At 37.3% G+C, this 16,006-nt stretch overlaps 1 protein-coding gene across 1 annotated transcript in view; it reads left to right on the top strand.

The window, feature by feature from the left end:
• The window catches only part of MID1 (midline 1), a 172,843-nt gene that overhangs the window by 113,620 nt on the left and 43,217 nt on the right, over positions 1 to 16,006 (top strand). The window contains exon 4 of the mRNA XM_027835321.1: positions 7,254 to 7,311. Coding sequence (XP_027691122.1) covers positions 7,254 to 7,311 — 58 coding nt within the window. The remainder of the gene's footprint in view (positions 1 to 7,253; positions 7,312 to 16,006) is intronic.

Here is a 16,006-nt window from a genome sequence, read left to right as displayed (position 1 = left end):
TTGCTGTTGATTTGTTATTAGTATTGTTTGAATTTACATAGTGCTGCTCCTTTTAATGTTGATATAAAATTGTGTTCCTATTAAGATGAGTAATTTCCAACTACAGATGAAGGTTTCGTTCAGGAAATTTACAAGGAGTTTTCATTCAAGAGATTACATTTTACTTTGCTTTATATATTTGTAGCTTTGTAAATGAAGTTGTTATTGGATAGATTAGGGCACCCTTGCAAATAGACCATCATAAATCATGAACAATAATTTGTGCCAGACAGGTAGTGAAGAATGCTCTCATTTCCTCTGGTTTTTTTTTTTTTAATGCTATCTCCATACATCCCTTGGGAAGGAGGGTGTTCATGTGGATGCTTGTGAGTGGATACATTTTGGAATTATTTAGAATGGCATTGAGCTAGGTGGTATATTGGATAGTATGCTGGATTTGCAATCAGTAACACCCTAGTTCAAATGCCACTTCAGATATTTATTAGCTGTGAAATTTAACTTCTCTCAGACTCAGTTCCCTCCTATATATATTTTATATAAAATGGGGATAAAGTATGTACCTTATAGAGTTGTTGTGAAGCTCAAATGAGATAAAATATGTAAAGCACTTTGCAAAACTTAAATACTACATATTTATATTTAAATGCTGTATATTTATATTTAAATGCTACCTGTTTAACTTTAATACTACATATTTGTATTTAAATGCTATATATTTATCTTTAAATGCCATATATTTATAAATGCTAGATATTGCTATTAGAATTATGCAGAATAAATTGAGGAAGTAGAAAACATGATAATGATAGATACTGACTCTTTTTAATTTTATTACCTTTGAAGCCTCATTAAAAGACAGTGCTGCAGAATGAATAGATTGTGGGCTCTGAGACAAGAAGAACTGAGTGGGTTTATATCCCAGATCTGACACTCATTAGCTGTGTGGCTCTGGGCCGTCACTGAACCTCTCTCTTTTTCAGGCAATTCCTCCATAGCTAGATTGCGGCATTCTTTGGCAGATGCAGTTCTCTCATTGGAATCACAGACTTAGAGTTAGAATATATCTCAGAGGCCATCTAATCTAGCTTCTTCATTTTTCAGATGAAAAACTTGAGGCTCAGGAAAGTTCATTGATTTGCCCAGGTTCACACAAATGGTAAGCAGAAGAGCCTGGATTTTAACCCAGATTCTCTGATTCCAAATCTGGTTCTCTTCCTACTGTCCCACCATTGCCTTTTCACTGATGACACCTCATACGTGTCTTAGGATTTGACTTGGTTATATGTCTTTATTACTCTGGAGAATCCTCTTTCTTTCTGGATAAAGTACATTTGAAAGCAATTATTGCTTAATCAATGTTGCTGACTTGCTATGAATATTTCTCCATAAATGGCTCCAACCTAATTTTACAAGCTTATTTCACTGTTTCCATTCGTGCACTCTATATTCCATCCAAACTATACTATAGGCATTGTCCAGTCTCATTTATTCATTCATAGGCACTAGGGAAGGCATAAAATTTAGTTGAGAACTAGTTCTGCCCTCTTCTGCCTTTATGAGTCAAACTCATCATCCCCTACACCTGGACCACCCTTGATCCACATTGCTACCTATTAAAGTCCTGTTCTTTCAGGGCCCATCTCAAGTGTCATTTTTTCCATGACATTTCCTTAATTCTACTAGCTAAAAATAATAACCCTTTCCTCATTTCATGTATTCTATGTATGTTGTATTTATCTGTGTAAATATTTTATTTCCCCTATTTAATTGTAAGACCTTTAAGGGCAGAGATTATTTTTCATCTATTCCACTCATTGTTTTTCATGGTTTTTAAAAAATCTGAACCTGTTATTTCGTTAGTGTCAGAAACCTCTACTGTGGAAACCCCTCCACTGATGCACATCAGAGACTTGTATGAAATTTATAGTCTGAGAGAGTTACCTGGGGCCCTTGCAAATGGAATGACCTGCCATGATCACTCAGGTCTATGTTTCAGAAGCAGGCCAGGAATCGATGTCTTTATGATTCTGGATTCAGCCTTCTATCCACTATAGCAGAAGTACTTAACCTGGGGACTGTAAACTAGATAGATAGATAGATAGATAGATAGATAGATAGATAGATAGATAGATAGAGGTGGATGGATAGATAAACAGATAGAGTTAGACAGATGGATAGGGATGGGTAAATGGAAGGATGGATAGATAAATGCATAGATACATAGATGAATAGAGATGGATAAAGATGGATAAGGATGGATGAATAAATAAATGGATAGAGATAGACATGGATAGACATAGATGATAGATAGAAGTGTATTTCAATATGATTGGTTTCCTTTGTAATCCTATGTATTTTATTGTATTCATTTAAAAGCATTATTTTGAGAAAGGTTTCACCAGACTGCCACAGGGGGCCATGACTCAGAAAAAGTCAAGAACCCCCACACTACATCATTCTGTTTCTTATGTAGATCATGCTCATAATAGGTGAAGGTGCTTAATAACTGTCTTTGAAATGTAATTGAATTAAGTTTGAGACCAAGCATCTTCATGGACTAAAGAATGGTACTAAAGAGGGCTAAATTTCCATATTATTTAGATTCATTTTATACCATGAGCATTAGTTACAACCTAGCAGCTTCATAGTTTTGCTCTTAAGAAGGACCAGACAAGAATAAATAATCAGTAAGGTTTATTAAGTGCCTACTTTGTGGTAGTCGCTGTGGTAAGTGATGCTCAATGCAGCTTAATGCACGAGGTAGAACATTATAACTCTGTGGAGAAACCTTAACTACTTATCGAGAGCTAAGCCAAGTCACATGTTCTGCTGATGAAGGATCAGCATCATTGCGTGTGTCAAGGACAAGTATTTATTCCATTGTATGGAGCAGTTGCCTTTCCAAAGTTTCCACAAATTGCTCACAGTGCTGAGACCCCAGAAAGAGCTTGAACTTCCCCCTTTCTTCTCAGCAGTCAGCCTTTTGGTGGGTATTGCCAGTCCTCAGGAAAATAAATCTTATGCCAGCTGGAACCTGTATACTTAGAAAGGGTGGGGGAAACTCCTAATGACAATAAATCAAATCACTGAAAACAAATCCTTCCAGATGAGGAAATGCCACTCCCTCCCAACATCCACACCCCTATATACACATTTCCAAGGCTTTTATTTGTAATGCAAGAAGTTGGTGTTTTATGATTTCTTTCTTTTTATTTTCTTTTCTCTCTTTTTTCCTTCCTTTTTCCTTCCTTCCTTCTCTCCTTCCTCCCTCCCTCCAAACTTCCCTCATTCCCTCCCTCCCTTCCTTCTTTCTGCCTCTTAGCAAAAAAAATAAAAAAACCCAACACTCCTGATTTTGAATGGGTAGTTTTGAAAAGGATGAAAATGAAAATACTTTCTGACCATCAACTCTAAATCTCCTCAGAGACAAACAGATTCATTTTGAGAACAGGGAATTACATAGATTTTAGAGGGAATGGGCAGAAATTATTTGAGAAGAGACTCAATGAATTGTTTGTGAAGCTTGGTAAACAGGTTTCTAAAATCTAATAAATTTTAAATCCTCTTGTAGGATTTTCTTCAGTAAGAAAAAAAGTTTTACAATAGAAACCTCTCTTGTTAAAAAAAAATGAGGATGGAATGAATCATATTAGGAACTGAGGACAGACTTTGAGGAGTGAGCAAAATGTGGACCAGGGCTTAATTTTGTTCGTTCTGTCCAGATCGGCAACATAGGACCTATTTTAAATGTTTCCTAATAATTATAGAGAGCATGTTATTTTTCTCCTGGAATTAACAGCTTGGTGCAAATATTGACTCACAGCTGAAATTGGAATCTTATTGTCTTTGGGACTTTCTTTCTGAGAGTCCGAGGGTCAAGTCTTTACATACTAGCCCTAACATGGCATTGAACATTCACATCTGCACCGCTGGTTGGCAAAGTCTTAAATTCATTGCGGGATGTTGAACAAGAGAGAAAGTACAGCTGTTTCCGATACCAATTTAAAATAAAAGCCAAAGCAACCCTACTGTCCTTGTCTAGTTTCATTTGATAATCTCTACCTTAAACATCCTTTGCCAAGCTTCTTTGAGAAAATATACCTGACACAGACTTCTTTGACTAATTTTAACTGCTTTGAGATCATCATTTGTTTTCTTTGCAAATGGGTTCACAGACCCTGATTCTCTCTTATTTTTAAAAGAACATTTGGTTTCTTACTGTGTTTCTCTGAATTTTTCCAGCACTAGCTGGTACATAGTCTGAAAACCTCTTGTGAGTGAATTAAATAGCATTTAATGAGGTCTGTGCTTAGACTAATGTGTCACATGATGAGCTCTGTAAATGGAGACAGATAAATCGGATGTTACAGTAGCTTGTTAAGAACTTTAAAAAACCCATCTTGGCAACAAATGAAGGCCTATAAAGGACTTTTAAAGCAATTCTAGCAAGTTCTTGAATCACTCAGCTGTAAATTTTAAAATAAGAAAAATAATTGGGTTAGAAGGAGCCGCGTTCTCTTTTCATTTTTCCCCCTGCATTTTTCATAACATTGGAGAGTTGTGTCTAATGGAGCCTCTGGCAATAAGACTGTTCTTGCTAAAGGACTAAAATTCATACACAAAGTACTCTATCCATGTCTGGAGAACAGGTGTCTGATTTTAGATTTACTCTACCACGCTTGGGGGCAGATATGAATGTCAACAGTCATAATCTGTTGGCATTAGCATCTAAGCATCTGATTCTCAACCAATTTGACTCCATGGGAGAATGCTCTCAAGATATAATTAGAATCAGATCCTGCTCTCATTAAATGAGGCTGGCAATCTAAAACCATGCAGATCACTGCCCTACCAGTACAAGACTTTGGTTGAGGGTATGATGGGGAAGGAGGAGGGAAATGATGTTAAGCAGATAAAGCTATGCTCAGAGGCCAGTTCATGCACCCATTCTAGTCAAGGTCATAATCGTGGATTCAAGCTATACGGTATTCATGACAAAATAAGCAGTGAATGAATAGAATTATACCCTATTTCTTATGTCTAAGGAAAACTACCCTTAATGTCTGCATTCTAAGTTTGGGTTTTGGGATTCTTCAAAATCAAGTCAGTGTCATATCAGGGTAATATCCATCTTTTCTATCTGTGCACAGATTATCGCCCTTGTCTGGAATGTTCCTTATCTATTGCTCTTGGAACCCCCAAACTCTTTTTTACAGTTGAAATCAAAATCCATCTCTTTGAAAGGGTCTTTCCTAACTCTCTCAATTATTAGCATTCATGTACAACCTACCCTCATGTCTTTAGTGACTGTGTGATTCTTTTTTAATATATAATCTATATTTTTAGTCTGTGACTGTGTATCCTTCCTTGGTATAATGCAAGCTCCTAGAGTGCAGGTCCTTCCTACTGTATTTGCATATACAGCATTAATTACAGTACCTGGCATACAGCAGGTGCTTAACTAATGCTTACAGATTGATATTTTTAGAAGGAAGGAAATAAACATTTATTTTATATATATGTATATAATACACACACACACGCACACACACACACACACACACACATATATGTAATTTAGTAAATACTATGTGCCAGGGACTAGGTCAAGTGCTTTCATCCTAACCACAATCTTGTGAGGTGGGTGCTATACTTATTCTCGTTTTCCGACTGAGGAAACTATAGCAGACAGACGTTGTGACTTGCCCAAGGTCACATAGTTAGTAAATGTCTGAGGATAGATTTGAACCCAGATCTTCCTGACTTTAGGCCCAGCACTGTTTTCACTGAGTCACCTAGCTACCCCTATTTAGGTTCTATCTGATTGACTTTCTAGCTTGCCAAATTTTGTAATAATAATTATGCCTACAAATTATTTTTGTTCTCATCATCCTATAAATAATTTTAGCTGTTGATGATGCAGGATTTTTGTTATGTGTTCTCCACTGTGGTCCATGAGATTTTGTGCCCTTTGCTAAAGAATGAGATTCTGGTGATTCATTGGCTGGATTATTTTCACAAAGATATGTGTGAGGAATAAGGACCTCACCTGAATACAAAGCACAATCAACTGACGTTGCATTAGACCAAGATTCCAAAAGTTTCCAGCTTCCAAAAATTCTATTAAGCTTGATCCAAATCCTTCATCATTTACTTATCTTTTTAGTTTAGGTGGAATGAATGGTTAAGTCTAAGGTTGTATTAAGAATCATGATGCCATGTGGCTTAAATTGGAACATGATAGTACATACATGCCTCTGAGGTAGGTTCCTCAGACATGTCATGGCTCACATTTCTTTTTAATCTGGTTAATGAGAAAATTCCAAAGTTAAGAGTCAAACATGGTGAAATGGGACACTTGAGTTGAGGTCTGGGTAAAAGAGGAGGAAGAGAAATGGCATGTCAATGAAATAGAAAATAATTCTCTATAAGAAATTATGAGAGGAAGTGGCTTCAGAGAAACCTGAGAAGACTTATATGAACAGAAGCAAAGTCAAATAAGCAGAACCAAGAGAATAATTTATGCAAGAATGGTGAGAGGAAAAAGCCAATTTTTGTGACTTTCCTGTCATACTTGAATTCTAAACTAGGAAAATTCTCTCTCACCTCAGTCTGTACTGTCTAGGCAGAAACCTTTTCTTTTTTTGGAGGTAATCAAGGTTAAGTGACTTGCCCAAGGTCACACAGCTAGTAAATGTCTCAGGCCAGATTTGAATTCAGGTCCAGTGCCCCATCCACTGCTCCACTCAGCTGCCCCTTAGGCAGAAACTAAAGTCCAGATCTTTTGGGCCAACCATGACATGGCTGAATCTCCTGTCTATCTTCATCTTCTCCATGAAGGGCGTAGTTTGAAGAAGTACCTCCCACTAATCAATTAACACCTAATTCAAGGACTCTAGCCCTCTTTTATTCATCAGGTAACTACTGAGACTGGAAACATCAATCTCTTAGGATCAGTTATTTGGTGACCTCTGCTCTGAGAAAGAAACACAAAGCATAAGAGGCAGCCAGGGACTTGGGGTCCAGTGTTAGGGTTACTTCCATGTGCATGTTGCCACCAAAACTGATGGGGAAGAGAAATCCCATTCCCTCCTCATAGATGTCCAAGGGGAAGATGGAGTTGTTTGTGACTGCTTTAATAAAAAATAGGAACCCTCTCTCATTGTTTCTCACAGACCACAGAGTGGGTGGCTCTTCCTGGCTCCTCTAACAATCCCCCTCAGCACATCCCTCTCAACCTTGCACCATCACAGGGATCAGGGCAACAACCAGAAGCCGCTGTTCATTCATGTCCTTTAGTAAAGAGTCAGGGTGCGTATGAACCTCTGACCATCCCCACACATACACCCTAAGATAGCCCTTTCTACATTTAGAATTTTTTGATGAGTGTTAGTGAAATAATTGTTTTCTTTAAAACATTGAAGCTGATACTATTTCTGTATCTCTGTAGTTTGAAATATGGAAAATAGGAATTGAACTCTAGTACTAAAGTTTCTTTGGTTGAGCTCAAATTTTTAACAGCTAAGTATCACAGGAAGAAATTCAGAGTTTTTGTTAACAATTTTGGTCTCTATCAGAATAATTATGTCATACACATGCAATTTTCCTGAACAAAAGCTCAATTATAGTAAGTTATTTGTTTGTAACAGAAAAGTGAGGTTTTAAATTCCTCTATTAAAAAAAATAAAAAGCCTGAGGCTACAATTAAATGTTAAAGCTTCTCACTGAGTTGCAATGTATTTACAGATTTTTTTTTTACAATTTAGCTTCGTAACTTTCTGGACTGGGAATTTAATGATAGGCCTTTATTAGTCTATTAAAAGTATTTTCATTATGATGTAACTGAAGTATATATATATATAAAAAGATATGACTTAAAAGGCAGGATCGGGTTGTCATATACCCATAGAGGAAAGTCTTCTCACTTTATGTGGGAGTAGGAACATTTTTCTTTCCTGCAGTCTGGGGAAGTAGAGGGAAAAGAATATTTTCCTAAGATGCATTTCATGAAGAAGATGATATTGCACCCATTGTGGTCAAAAAGGAAGAGCAGGGTGGATGTCTCCTTGCTCAGCTCCACTACAGTTGGTAGCTTGGTAGGAACCTTTCTTCTGCTGCAGTAATGTTCAGGAATTCATAAACCATCTTCCAGCTGCTATCTCTAGACCAGAAGTAGCGATAAAGGATCTGGATCCTATCCAATCTTGATCTGGAAATAATCATGTAGGCCTATACCCTCATTTTATGGAAAGAGAAACTGAGTCCTGAGGGCTGAAGTTACTTTCCTGTCCAGGGATTGAAACCCAGGTACTCTTAACTCCTAATTCAACCTTCGTTCCATTCTAGCATACTGCTATTTGGACTTCTCAGAACAAAACTTAAATAGAAGCAGAACTGCAGGGGCTGATGGAGTTGATAATTTGTATAAGTATAATGTATTCTCCCTAAGGCTCCATCATTTCATGTGGGCATCTTGCTGCTGAGTTAATTCTGCTTAGAGTTCTAGGAATGATAGTTCCTGAAACCATTACTCTGATTCAGAGTCCTGAGACAACCAGTGGTTCATTTTTTAATTTCTCAAGGTATGGTGTACTGGTGACATGTGGATATCAAAAGTGCTTTAGGATTAAGAGATGAATATAATTTACTTTATTGTTCAGAGAAGATAAGAATCTGATTAGTGTCTGAACCCCAAAAAGTGATATAAGTACACATAAAGAAGATAATTTTGGCATGATGAAGGATGTTAGTCAACAAGCATTTATTAGGCACTTGCTGTGTGCAGACACTGTGCTAAGCACTGGGGATATGGGAAAAGGCAAAAACAATCCCTGCCCTCCAGGAGCTCATTTTATGGGAGAGGGAGATAGACTGGGGCCAAGGGTAAGGGGTGCGAGGGGAAGAGAACATACAAATAACTACATGATATATGTACAGGGTGAATGGAAAGCAATCTCAGATGTAATCTCAATGTTTAGTTGGAAGGGAAAGGGAAACTAGAAAAAGGTCTTTCATGGAATGTGGGTTTTGAGTCACGAAGGCAGCCAGGAGGTAGAAATGAGGAGATTGAGCATTCTACACACAGGAGATAGTAAATAAAAAGTCATATAGTTGAGAGGTGATGTGGTGTCCCAAGAACAGAAAGAAGGCCTGTGCAGCTGGATCAAAGAGACAGTAGAAAGCAAACAATGGAAGGCAGTAAAATATACAAAGACTGCTAAGAAAGGGGCCAGGTTATGAAGGGCTTTAAAAGCCAGGCAGAAATTTTTATATTTGATCCTAAAGATAATAGGGAGACACTGGAATTTCTTGAGTAGGGTGATGACATGGTTAGAATGGATTTGAATGTGGGGAGGGGGAGAGCAGAGAGAGGAAGACCTGTTGCAATAATATAGGACTGATAATGAGGTCTTAATTTGGGTGACAGCGGTTGTAATACAAAGCAGTGGGGCAGTTGTAAGATGTAGCCAAGAGGGAGATGACAGCATCTGGTAGCTGACTGGGAATGAGTGGTTAAGAGTCAGGATCAGTTAAAGTTAACTCACAAGAACTTGAACATGGGAGGAAAGATGAAAGAAAAAAAATGAAGTCAGGAGGAGAAACAGGTTTTCAAGAGAAAATACTCTGTATAATAGATGGTTATGTAGAGATGTCTTATGGGCTGTTGAAGTAGTGGGTCTCTACTTCAAAAAAAGGGTCAGGGCATGGAGTAAAAGAGATTGCCAAGGAAGAGAGGGTAGAGAGAGAAGACGAGAGGATAGAGAACAGATCCTCGAGGAACAAATTATGGAAAACAGAATAGAATAGTATGTATTATTAAACATAGCATTATTGAATATAATATAATATTATTGCACTGTAAGAAAGGATGAAAAACTTTCTGAGAAACTTGGGAATTCTTGTTAGAATCAAAACACGATGAAGTGAGTAGAAGCAGAAGAACAATTTATACAATAACATATTAAACGAATCAAGAAGAGCATGAGGAACCTTGAATAGAGAGAGGAAAAAAAGTAATAAGGGAAGAAGAACCAGAAGAATGTGGTGTCTCTGAAGCCGAGAGAAGAGCTTCCAATAGGTGAGAGTGGTCAATGGTATCAAAAACTGAAGAGAAGTCAAGAAAGATAAGTACTTGGAAAAAAAGACCATTGTTATTTGACAAGTAGGGTGACCTTTCAGTTTCAGTGGAGGGGTTTAGGTGAAATCCATATTACAAAGGATTAAAAAAAAGTGGATACTGAGAAGATAGAATCATTGTTTATGAACAACTTATCTATCTACCTATTTATTTATTTTTAGTTTTCAGCATTCACTTCCATAAGATTTTGAATTCCAAATTTTCTCCCCATCTTTCCCCTCCTCCACCCCAAGATGGCATGTAATTTGATATAGGCTCTACATATACATTCATATTGAACCTATTTTCACATTAGTCATGTTGTAAAGAAGAATTAGAAAAGAAGAATTAGAACCAATGGGAGAAACCACGAGAAAGAAGAAACAAAGAAAAAAGTAAAAAAAAAAAAAAGAGAGAGAGCAAATACTATGCTTTGATCTGCATTCAGACTCCATAGTTTTTTTCTGGATGTGGACAGCATTTTCATCATGAGTCCTTTGGAGTTGTCTTGGATCCTTGTATTACTAAGAAAAGATGAGTCTATCAAAATTAGTCATCGCACATTTGTAGCTGTTACTGTGTACAGTGTTCTCCTGGTTCTGCTTACTCCACTCAGCATCAGTTCATTCAAGTCTTATGAGATTTTTCTGAAGTCTGCCTGCTTATCATTTCCTGTGGCACAATAGTATTCCGTTACATTCATATGCCACAACTGGTTCAGCCATTCCCCAGCTGATGGGCATCCCCTCAATTTCCAATTCTGGCCACCAATAAAAGCTACTATAAATATTTTTGTACATGTGGGTCCTTTTCCCATTCGTATGATCTCTTTGGGATGCAGACCTAGAAGTGGTATTGCTGTGTCAAAGGGTATGCATATTTTTATAACCCTTTGGGCATAGTTTATGGCCAACTTCTTAAAGAAGTTTTGAAATGAAGGAGTTGGATGCAAACAGAGAGAGATGGAATAATAGATAAATAGGCTAGCATGATCAGAGGAAGGTTTTTGTTATGTTTTTAGGATGAGAGACACCTAAGAGCCAGCAGAGAGAGTAGAACTGAAAAGTTGGAGAGACAGCATGGCATGGTGTTTAGGGTACTGGACTTCGGCTTAAAAAGATCTGAATTCAAATTTTGATTCAGATACTCGCTGGCTTGCAACCCAAGGCAAGCCCTTTGTCCTTGTGCCTCCATTTCTTGAACTGTAAAAATAAATAAGAAAGTTGGATGCTTCCAGCTCTAAATCTATGCTCTATGATCCAGTATATAAGAGAGAAAGAAAAGAGCTGCAGTAATCCTGGGAATGGCATCAATGCTTTAAGTAAGTCCTAATAAGGATTAAGTCACTTCTGTGACTGTAAAAGAAGAGAGAGTTAGTGATGGGGAAAGGAGTCTTAGTAAGAGGGGCATAGTAAGAGGGCAGAGCAGGGGAACCCTCAAAGCAATCTTTACCCTTTTTGCCTCAGATAAGGAACAAGGAATATCTATCAACTGTGGAATGACTAAACAGATTATGGTATGTGACTATGATAGCATATTTGTTGTTGAGTCGTTTCAGTTATGTTCAACTCTTCATGGCCCCATTTGGGGTTTTCTTGGCGAAGGTACTAGAGTGGTTTGTCATTTCCTTCTCTAGCTCATTTTATAGATGAGGAACTAAGGTAAACGGGGTTAAGTTACTTGCCCAAGGTCATACAGCTAGTTACTGTCTGAGGGCAGATTTGAATTCAGTAGGATGAGTCTTTCTGGTTCTCACTGTGTTCTAGCCACTGTGCCACCTAGCTGCCCTATAATAGAATATTATTGCTCTGTAAGAAATGATGAGAAGATTGGTTCCTGATAAATATGGGAAGACTTTTTTTAGAACCAACACAAAATGGAGAAGAACAATTTATACAATAGCAACATCGTAAAGAAAAACAAATTTGAAGGAGGTAGGAACTCTGGCGAATGCAGTGATCATTCCAACTAGGATTCCTGAGAACAAATAACGAAACATGCTCCCCACCTCCTGGCAGAAAGGTAATGGAATGAGGATGCAGAGTGAGACGTACATTTTTGGACATGGCTAATGTGGGACTTTGTTTTTCTTGATTATGCATGTCTGTTACATGGATTTTTTATTTGAGGTTAAAGTCAGGATTTTTTAAAATAAAAAAATAGAAACAGAACAGTGCTATGTCTGATCTGTGTCCTACTCAGTTTTGCAAATGAATACATAAAGGGGATGGATGGAAGGAGGATCTTGGAGGCACTACTCCAGGCTGCTGCAAAAGGTGAAGCCAAGGCTCAAATGAGATTAAGAGGGTTTTTTTTGAGATAAAATAATCCCTCTCATTGCCTGTTCTTATGAAATAATGGCATGGAAGTTACAGTGTTATAAAAGGGTCGCTTTTCTGAAATTTCTGAAATTTCTTTGACCCCAACTATCTCTAGTCCAAGTAAAATGTAGCTTGATGGAACCTCCCCAAAAAAGGATTTTCCATATAAAATGAAAAATTAAAATGCTAATATTTAATCAGGCTTTGGCTACTTAAACAAAAGACTACTTTTGGTTTTTACAGAATAAAGTATTTTTCCCTTCTGTTTTTCATGAAATAGGCTTGAAGAATTCTTCTTGTTTGTGGTCTAGGAAAAATTAGAACTATGCTGATGGGGTACTCCCTTAAGGATTCTATTAAACAATCAAAAGGTTTTGTTCTTGGCAATAATACTAATGCTGGCAATGTTTTTATTATCTGGCTTTATGCCTTCTTTTTCAGATTCTGAAAAACTGGAACTTAGCTCGTTTGTTCCCTTTCTGTAACTGGCAGGTAAGAAGGATAGAGAAGGTAGCCCACAAAGTTGATATGGAAATTGTGAATTTTCCTGGGCTCGTTAGAGCTGGCATTTCAAGCAATCTAGAATAAAGCATATCAGAACTCTTTTGGGTAGTATCAATTTCAGAATTAAAAAAATAAAATATTTTTTACATTGCAACACTGCTTAGCTTATGACTTAAGTCAGTCTAAGACTGAAAGCAACATTGAAAATGAGATGAGGTGATGGAAAATCAAGAGTATTTCAAGAAGGGAAAAAAAAAAGAAACACACATTTTGTTGTCCAAGTAACTGGATTTCATTTATCACTCTTCCAAACAAAATTTTGCTCACCATTACTCAAATATAGCTCCTATTGACTTCATGGTAAGTTACAGATGAACACCTGTATGCAGCTTTTGGCCCTGAAGTCATGCATGACCAAGGTCAGAATAAAAATGCCTGCCAAATACAAATCCCATTTGGCCTCATAATTAGTCCTCAGGCTGTAGAGCTATCAGGAAACTAGGATGAGGGTAAAACCAGCTCCTGTTCTGCCCTCCAATGGAGCCCATCAACCAAACCAGAAATGTTATGGTAGCCTTTAATATTAGCACTCCACCATGAGGAAGGACTTCCCATGCTCATTTATTCCCCTTCTGATCTACCAAAGTAGCTTAGCACAGGCACAGCTTCCTTCCCCTACCCCCCAGCCTTCTCTTATATTTTTGTAACTAAACATTAGAATGCAAAACAAAACAAAACCTGAAAACCACCTTCAGTTCAATCTGCCCTTGTATGTAAGTGCTCTGCAGTGGTGACATTTCAGGATATTCAATAGGCATCATCTGTGGATGTTTCATGATTACAGAACAGAACCTAATATTTTAATGGTTTATTAAAATTTCCAGCATTTTCACTGATACAATCAACCCTATTTGAATTACAAGTGCAGGGATCAGATTCATCCCCTGAAGCTTTGCAGGAGAGTAGATTTAATCTGTACCCAAGTAACTCAAGTCCAGAGAGGCCCAGTTTCATTTTTTTCTAATAGCCCATATCCTTAGGAATTGCAGCAAAAATAATAATGATAATAATAATAATAATAGAATGTGATTTAACAAGAAGTGACAAAATTGAAAGTGACTAATAGTATTTGATAGATACTTCCCCTCTCCACTAGAAACCTGTCTTCCTTCCCCTACCCACCCCATTTCCTCACTTCCCTCCCCCCCCAAATAATTTATATTATTTCTCTGAAGACAAAGTCAGGAGGCTATTTGTCCAATTGGTAGAGGAAGAAGGAGAAGTTAAGCATTTAATGGTAAGTCTGAATTTTTTGGAAACTTATTGGAAAAGACCCAGTGGAGAATAAGTACCAATGACAGATTAATTGATGAGTTTTTTTTCCTCATTTTTTGAGCCCTGGCACAGAAAGAAGAGCTTATATCATTTGTTTCCTAAAATATAAAGTTAATGAGAGAAAGGAAGAGTTTATTGTTTTTCTGAATGAATTATGTGGCACCTACTTATCTCTTTATTCTGTCTTTTGGAATGAAGTTTATTTTTTTTGTCGTGGGAGCAGAGAGAGATAGGTTCCGTGGTGTTAAGCTGAAAAACCATGAGACTGAACTCAGACAATTTTTCTCCTGGGGGGAAAAAAAAATCAAACTTCCAAAGAGTCAAGAGTTAAAGTAATTCATACAGAAGCAGGGATGATGTCATGCATTTCTATAAGGGAAAATTAAAATCAATATGGAAAGTGACCATCAATTTCAAACTGAAATTCAAGTTGTTGATTGCTGGCAATTATTTACTGCTTTTCCAGTCTCTCAATGGGGTCCTTGATGTATCATGTTTTAGTAACCTTCCTTTAAAAAAAGAGTCTATTATAAAATATTTCTCCACAGACTGCCAAGATTAAATTGAGTGTGAAAATTCTGTAATTGCTCAGCCTTTCCTGTTGTCTGTGTTGTTATGGTGAAGTTTATAAATATTCTGATTCTTGCTTCTCTAAGTTACCTTCTATCTGCTTTGTCAGCATCGTGTATCTACCTATTTATATACATGCTGTCTCCCTCATTAGAATGTAGTCTCCTTGAGGGCAGACACTGCTTTTGCCTATTTTGGCATACTCAGCATGTTGCATAGTGCCTGGCATGTATTAAGTATTTAATAAGTACTTCTTGATTGATTGATGCCAGGGTGCCCCTATTTCTAGAAGTTTCAGTTACAATTATGTGCCTGGGTACCTGTAAGCTAGAACCTGATCAACAAGGGAGAGTATATCAGGCAGAAGAATAGAATAAGCAAAAACACTGAGACAGGAAAGCATGGATCTATCAAGTATTCCAGTATTCAGATTTGATTGGCACCATAGGCTACACATGATAGTAGGAAATTAATCCAGAAAGATGAGTTAATAATAGAGTATGAAGTACTTTGAATTCCAAAAATTTGAACTAAATTTAGTGGGTAGAGAGGAGCCACGGAAGGTTTTTGAACAGAGGAATGATTTGGTCATAGATGACATGGAGCTCTCAGCCCAAAGGTTTCTCTATTGGGATGAGATAGTAAGAAGGGATGCTAAAGAGAATCCCACACTCCACTGTGGTACTAAGAATACCGGAGAGAATGTACTAGGGAAACAATTCAAAGTAGAAAGTAGCAGAAGACCAATTCATAAAGTCAATAAGCACAGGGAAGAAAAAATATTATCAGAAATGAGAACAGGCAGACCACTGGGTTCATAAAATCCAGAGATGGTAGAATTTAGAGTTAGAAGACACCTTGGAGATTAGACCCTTAACTAAGGGTCAGTGAACTTAAAAAAAATGGTTGATAGATAGCTCAATATAATTGTGCTCTTCTGCAAGCCTATGTACTTTATGCATTTAAATAAAACATTATTTTGAGAAGGGGTCCATAGGTTTCACCAGACTACCAACGGGGTCCATGACAAAAAGACAATTTAATAAACCCTGAACTAGACCAATACTTTCATTTCATGGATGAGGAAACCCAGGCCCAGAGAAGTTAAATGTCTGGCCCAAAGTCAAATAGGTAGGGAGTAGGATTTGAACCCAGGTTT

Source organism: Vombatus ursinus, unplaced genomic scaffold, assembly GCF_900497805.2.
Source record: "Vombatus ursinus unplaced genomic scaffold, bare-nosed wombat genome assembly UNPS02014814.1, whole genome shotgun sequence".
Lineage (NCBI taxonomy): Eukaryota > Metazoa > Chordata > Mammalia > Diprotodontia > Vombatidae > Vombatus > Vombatus ursinus.
This window is presented reverse-complemented; position numbering and strand designations above follow the sequence as displayed.